Genomic DNA, 6,000 nt, shown 5'->3' with positions numbered 1-6,000 from the left:
CTCGGGGTTGACCAGGCGCCCGTTTTGAGGGTGCTTCGTTAAAAAAAAAAAAAATCCCCTGGGGCGTGTGCCCGGTGTGCGTTATCCGTGTAAGCCCACCCTGCCTGGTGTCTCACTCTTGGCTCTTCTCCACAGGATGGCTCCCTGCTGGCCTCACCCTTTCTCAAAGGCTTCCTGGCAGGCTACCTGGTAGCCAAACTTCGCTTCTCGTCTGTCCTGGGATTCGTGGCTGGGACCTGCACGGGGATATACGCTGCCCAGAACTATGCTGTGCCCAATGTTGAAAAGACAATCCGGGACTATTTGAGCTCGCTGAAAAAAGGTCGGGACTAGCCAGACGTCCTTTGGCAGCGGTGACTGTAGGAACGGTACTCCTTAGTTAGCAGGCGCAGAAGATTCCTAGGGCTTTCAGAGGCGCGTCACCTGCATCGTTATTTTCCACTGGAAAAGGGCTTTACAGCACATCATTGTGAGACATCAGCGGGTCTGGTTACGGAGTGTTTATTACAGCACCGTGACAGCAGTGATCACTCCACTAACCCACGGTAGCTTGGAAGCGTTGGCGGCTGATGGTTTGCCAGCTGCCTTTTCCCCTCACCGCTCTCCCCATGCCCCTGCGGACTGAGAGGCTGCCTGTGACATGTCCTCACACTTGCTACCCGTTTGCCCTTCCACCCAGCACACGCTTTGCCCTAGGAACATGCTTTGTGTGGCTTTCTGGGGAGCCTTGTAGTTCTCTTCCTAATGAAAGACAAAACCATTCTCCTCCACTGCATCAGAAATGTAGCAGGTGACATCCTGTTTTAACCGGGCTCATTAAATTAACGGTATTTGGTCTCTTCTTGAATGTTCTAGGTTGCGAGTCTGTCTAGCCTGTCTGCACTGACAGCAGCTCGCCCTTGCTGGCTACTGCCTGAAAATGGTGATGTTTGGTAACGCTGCTGGCTCTGCAAACCGGGTGCTCCGGCGGGGGCTGTGGGGACTGATGCTGGTCCTGTCTGTAGCCATATACGGCTCTCACGCTCCCCTCCTGACCCTGTGCAAGGTGGACGGGATGATTCCCTTCAGCTCCGCGTCCGTCGTGGTTCTCGTTGAGCTGACAAAGCTGCTGTTCTCCTTCCTCTTCCTGCTGACCTGGGACCGGGAGCTGCTGGGAGTTGCTGTGTCGTGGCGCCACGTTGCCCCCTTCGCCCTCTCTGCCCTCCTCTACGCCGCCAACAACAACCTGGTGGTTCACATGCAGCTCTTCATGGATCCCAGCACCTACCAGGTCTTGAGTAACTTGAAGATCGTCAGCACCGCGCTCCTCTACAGCCTCTTCCTGCGCCAGAGACTCGGCGTGCGCAAGTGGCTGGCTCTCTTCTTGCTGGTGGCTGCTGGGGTGAGCTACAGCTGTGGTGGCCTGCAGGACCCTGGTAGCCCCTCCGTGATGCGGCTCCACATCACGCTGGTGGGCTTGTTGCTGATCTTGGTGTACTGCCTGATATCGGGCTTGTCTGCCGTCTACACAGAAGCCATCCTGAAAACCCAGGCGCTGCCCCTCAGCCTTCAGAACCTCTTCCTTTACTTCTTCGGGGTCCTGCTCAACTTGATGGGCTACTTCTGGAGCAGCGCAGAGGGCGGTTTCTTGGAGGGCTTCTCCTCCTGGGTGCTAGTGATCGTGGTCAGCCAGGCCGTGAACGGCTTGATCATGTCTGTGGTCATGAAGCACAGCAGTAATATCACCAGGCTCTTCGTGATCTCCTGCTCCATCCTGGTCAACGCCCTCCTGTCTGTCGCCCTCTTCAACCTGCAACTCACCCTCCTCTTCTTCGTTGCCGTCTCGTGCATCGGCCTCGCTGTTCACTTGTACTATGGGGTCAGGTAGCTGCTGCCTCCCTGCCCTGCCTGTGCCGGGGCTGTCTGTAGTTGTTCCTCAGGGGTGCTTAGTGCTGGGGCTGGCATTGGAAGCGAAGCGGAGCTCTGCTCCCTTCCCTGCTGTTCACAGGGAGTTGTTACTGGGGGGTGAACGCAAGACCAGCCCTGGAGGAGCTCAGCTGAGGGGGAGAGCATCCTATCCCCCTTCCCGGGGGGGAAGGAAGCTGGACCCCGTTCCAGTCCAGCTGGGGTCTGTCCCACCAGGTTCCTGCATGATCGGGTGGGTCCTGAGCACCTCGTTCATGTGACTTAATGTATTCTCAAGCTGCTTCCCCCACCTTCCCCCACCAAAGAGCCCACCCACCCGTTTTGTGCCTGTACACGCTGCTGCGGTGGTTCACTCCGCTATGCTGCGGGCTCCGCTGCACGGTCGCTGCCTTGGTCTAAGGCTGTTTCAGCTCCTGTGGATGGTGCTTTCCTGTGACAGGGGCTCACATCCATCCAAAGTGTCCAGCTGATGCCCAGCCCATGGCTTCAGGGCGGCCTGGGCGCTGCGGGAGGTGACTCCTGCTGGCCTGTGACCCCTCTGAGCACCCGGTGAGGTGAGGAAGAGGGTTTCTCCCTCTGGGTCTGTGGAGGTACCAGCCCTCTGCCTGCCTGGAGAGCCTCCTGCCACAGCCAGAGGTGTTTCTCCCACACCTCTCTGAGGTTTTTAACCATGTGCCCCAGCCCCTGGCTCAGGGCTGCCCTCCTTAAGGCCCCGTTTTCCCCTCTCGGGAGCAGTATCGGTCCGTGCGGAGCAGATGAGGAACAGGGGGATGTGGGAACCATTTCAGCTGGTCCCCAAAAGGGAGAATTTGTACCCAAACTTGTACTGGTGCTGTGGCTAGTGAGTTCCTGGCAGGCAGAAGTCGCCGCTGGCTGTGACTGAGGCTATTAAAGTTGGGGTTGAACAGCAGCATGTGTGTGTCCTCCCTGCAGGAAGGGTGCTGTTGTGTGTGGGGGAGGTTTGGGGGCCGGGGGCACATTTGAGCCTGACAACACCCATCTCAATGAAGGGGCTCACGCTTTATTCCATGTGGCAGCAGCCTGGGGACCACCAGCCCTCCCACTGTGCCCACTCCTGCGGGGCTGTGCCCGAGCCCGTGCTCCTGCAGGGTGGCAGAGCAGGGTTTTCCCGGTGGGGGCAGAGGGTGAAGTGCTCCCTCCCCCCAGCCAGGTTTCAGCAGGCAGGGTGGGAGGCTTTGCCCTCTGTTTTAGCTGGATCTGGCCTGTCCCCTGCCGTCAGGGCTGGTGGGCCGCTCCAGGGAGTGGGCACTGAGGTGGCAGGGGTCCTGCTGGGGCAGCAGGAGGTGGCTCAGGGCGTCTGTGTGGTGGCATCAGCTGAGCCCAGCCCTCTGGCCTCCCGCAGCTCCTGGTTGCGTGCGGCGAGCTCCGCCGCGTCCCGCAGCACCTCCTGCAGCAGCTCCCGGTACCACCGCTCCAGGGCCTCCCTCTGCTCCTCTGCCAGGCGCTGCTGGTCCCCAAGCACCTGAGGGAACACCTGGTGCTGCCTGGCACAGCCCGGGCAGCCTGGAGGTTTGTCCCCAGCCCTCCCTGCCCACCTGCAGCAGGCGCTGCCTGCAGGCCTGCCTCTCCTGCTGCTGGCTCTGCAGAGAGGCCTCCAGGTCCCACTCTGCCGCCTCTTGCTTCCTCTGCGCCGCCTCCAGCCTCAGGCGCAGCGTGGCCACCTCCTGCTGCCAGCGAGCTGTGTCCCACTGCAGGGGACAGGGGTGAGGGAAGGGCAGAGCCAGGGAAGGAGGAGGAGAGCCTGGAGCCCATGGTGATGGGCTCTCTCCCCGTGCTCACCTCCTGGCCTGGCACTGCCCTGTCCCCGAGCTCCGGCTGGAGGCGCAGGCAGTGCTGGGCCCGCAGCCGCTGCCTCTGTGCCCTGGCCAGGGCACGCTGGACCTCCAGGGATGGGCACGGCTGGCACTGGCTCCCGGCCTGGTGGAGAGCATGGCCGGCTTGGGCAGCCTTGGGGACTGCCAAGTGCCCCCCCAGTGCAGGGGACAGCAGGCTGTGGGTGCTGCCCCTGCCCAGGAGCGGCAGCTGGGGACCCGGTGGGCTCCCACTCACCGTGTCACCCCCAGTCAGTGGCCGTGGCTGTGGCCCTGGGCTCGGCGAGCCCTGCCCTGCGCTCACCGGGGCCGGGCTGTCCCCTGCCTGGCTGCTGTCACCGGTACCTGATCCTGGGTGCGGAGAGGGAAGGGGAACCAGCGTGATGGGGCTGAATAAAGCCATTTAAATGAGGAACTGAGGCCTCTCCTGGCCCTGCCAAAGCCACTTCCCACCGTGTAAGGACATGGTCCGTGCCCACATGTCGGCCACCCAGGAGTGGGACACCTGCCTGTCCCCACGCTCCCGACCTGCTGGCTCCAGGCTGGCACCCGTTGGGCACGTTTGGGCCCCAGGCTGCTGGCCCAGCCCTGCGTTCCCTGCGGAGATCTGGTCCTGTGGGAGCAGGAGGAGACGTCATGGGCATTCAGGGCTTCTCCTGCCACAGGGTTGTCCCTGGACACGGCTTGACCTGTGCCCACCTCAGCACAGGGCTGATGTATCTGGCTTGTCCTGAGCTCCTCAGAGGCTGCCTGCTTCTTCTCCCACCTTTGGCTCTTTATCACCTGCAAAAAGGGGCTGGGGGTCCTTGCTGGGGTGCTGAAGACCTCCAGGCATGGCCCAGCTCCAGGGACACGTCCCACTGCCACTGTGCCACCCCCCAGGCAAGCAGCCCCCAGCCCCTGCCCTCAGTGATGGACAAGGATGGAGCCCAGACCTCATCTGAACCAGGGAATCGGTGCCACCCTGGTCCCATCCGGTTGCCAGGACCGTTTCCCCACCTGCAGCTCCCGCAGGGCTCTCCGCAGCCGGGCCACAGCCATCTTCTGCTCGGGGAGGCTGGTTCCAGCCAGCAGCTCCGTCCGCAGCCCTCGGATCTCCCTCCGACGTGCTGTCAGCTCTTGCGCAGGGTCCCAGAGGGTGACCGAGATGGTCTTGGCCAGTGCCTTCACCCGCTGGGCCAGCCCCAGGGCCGCCAGGATCTCTGCTCTGGAGGTGTCTGGGCCAGCAGCAAACCCTGGGTGGGAGCCACGGGGGTCCACCAGCACAGGGACATCCCTGGCACGGGGTCAGGGCTGATGGGGACGAGGCAGAGCCGGTGTCCGGCTTCCGATGGCTGCAGGTGTCTGTCCCTGGGCAGCAGCCAGGGACCGAGTGCTGGGTGTGGGGCAGGGGAAGGGAGAAACCTGGGGGAAGGGGGACCCCAAAGCAGCGTCCCGGTCCCAGGGGCTACCTGGCAGTGTCACACACAGCAGCAGGAACGTCAGGCTGTTCCCCTCCAGCAGCCGCTCGACGACCCAGGGCAGGCACCCGGTGTCAGGCAGGGGGTGGCCGGCGGCCGGTGCCCTGCGTGTGGGGCAGGAGAGGGATGGGGCTGGGACCCTCACGCAGGAGAGCCTAGGGATGAGTTAGCCATGCCACGTCCCTGAGGGGTGGCAGCAACCCCTTGGCTCCCAGTCGGGATCTTCAGGTCCCTCCTGCTTCACCCCCGGGTGCCGAATCCCACCCCGGCCCCACAGCAGCACCAGAGGGGTGACAGAGAGGGGACCCGTCTCCCTACGTACGGCTCGGGACAGGGCCCCACAGCCCCAGGGCATGCCAGGATCCGCAGAGCTGAGCGCTGGCGCCTGCCGCCCCCCACGTCCCGCTCCACGGTGAGGGTGAAGAGGCTGCCGGCTCTGGGGGGAAGCCGCAGCGTGAGTGGGGGCTGCGGCTGTGCCCGGAGATGGCCCCGTCCTTCCCCACCCTGTGGGATATTGGCCGTATCCCTCACCCCCATGTGGCACAGCACCCATCGGCGGGGGCCGGGAGGGCACCCAGCCCCCGGGTGTAGACACCGATGGCAGCTTGGGCATCGGGGACAGCGATTTCCATCGCCTCCTCCACCACCCTGGAAGGAGAGAGAGACGAGCGAGTGAGGAGGGTCATGTCCACCCCCCCTCCTGCACGCCCAGCCCCCTGAGGGATGTCCCTGGCTGTCGTCGGGCTGGACACCCCGCCAGGGACCACGCTCAGAGTTGGGGTACCAGCCCTCCCAGGGCATTG

General features: G+C 63.4%; 1 protein-coding gene across 2 annotated transcripts; it reads left to right on the top strand.

Moving 5' to 3' along the window:
* The first annotated feature begins 116 nt into the window (after nucleotides 1-116).
* SLC35A4 (solute carrier family 35 member A4) lies at nucleotides 117-2,815 on the top strand. 2 transcript variants are annotated; one of them, XM_014959682.1, is made up of 2 exons: nucleotides 117-322; nucleotides 856-2,815. In XM_014959682.1, the coding sequence occupies exon 2, from the start codon at nucleotides 920-922 to the stop codon at nucleotides 1,865-1,867; it is 948 nt and encodes a 315-aa protein (XP_014815168.1). In that variant the 5' UTR covers nucleotides 117-322; nucleotides 856-919; the 3' UTR covers nucleotides 1,868-2,815. The 2 variants fall into 2 exon arrangements, with proteins under 2 accessions (XP_014815168.1, XP_014815167.1); XM_014959681.1 differs by having other exon boundaries at nucleotides 117-469.
* Nucleotides 2,816-6,000: the final 3,185 nt, after the last annotated feature.

This window comes from Calidris pugnax, unplaced genomic scaffold (genome assembly GCF_001431845.1).
Source record: "Calidris pugnax isolate Ruff unplaced genomic scaffold, ASM143184v1 scaffold418, whole genome shotgun sequence".
NCBI lineage: Eukaryota > Metazoa > Chordata > Aves > Charadriiformes > Scolopacidae > Calidris > Calidris pugnax.
The sequence above is the reverse complement of the archived record's forward strand: the minus strand, read 5'-3'. Positions and strand labels throughout refer to the sequence as shown.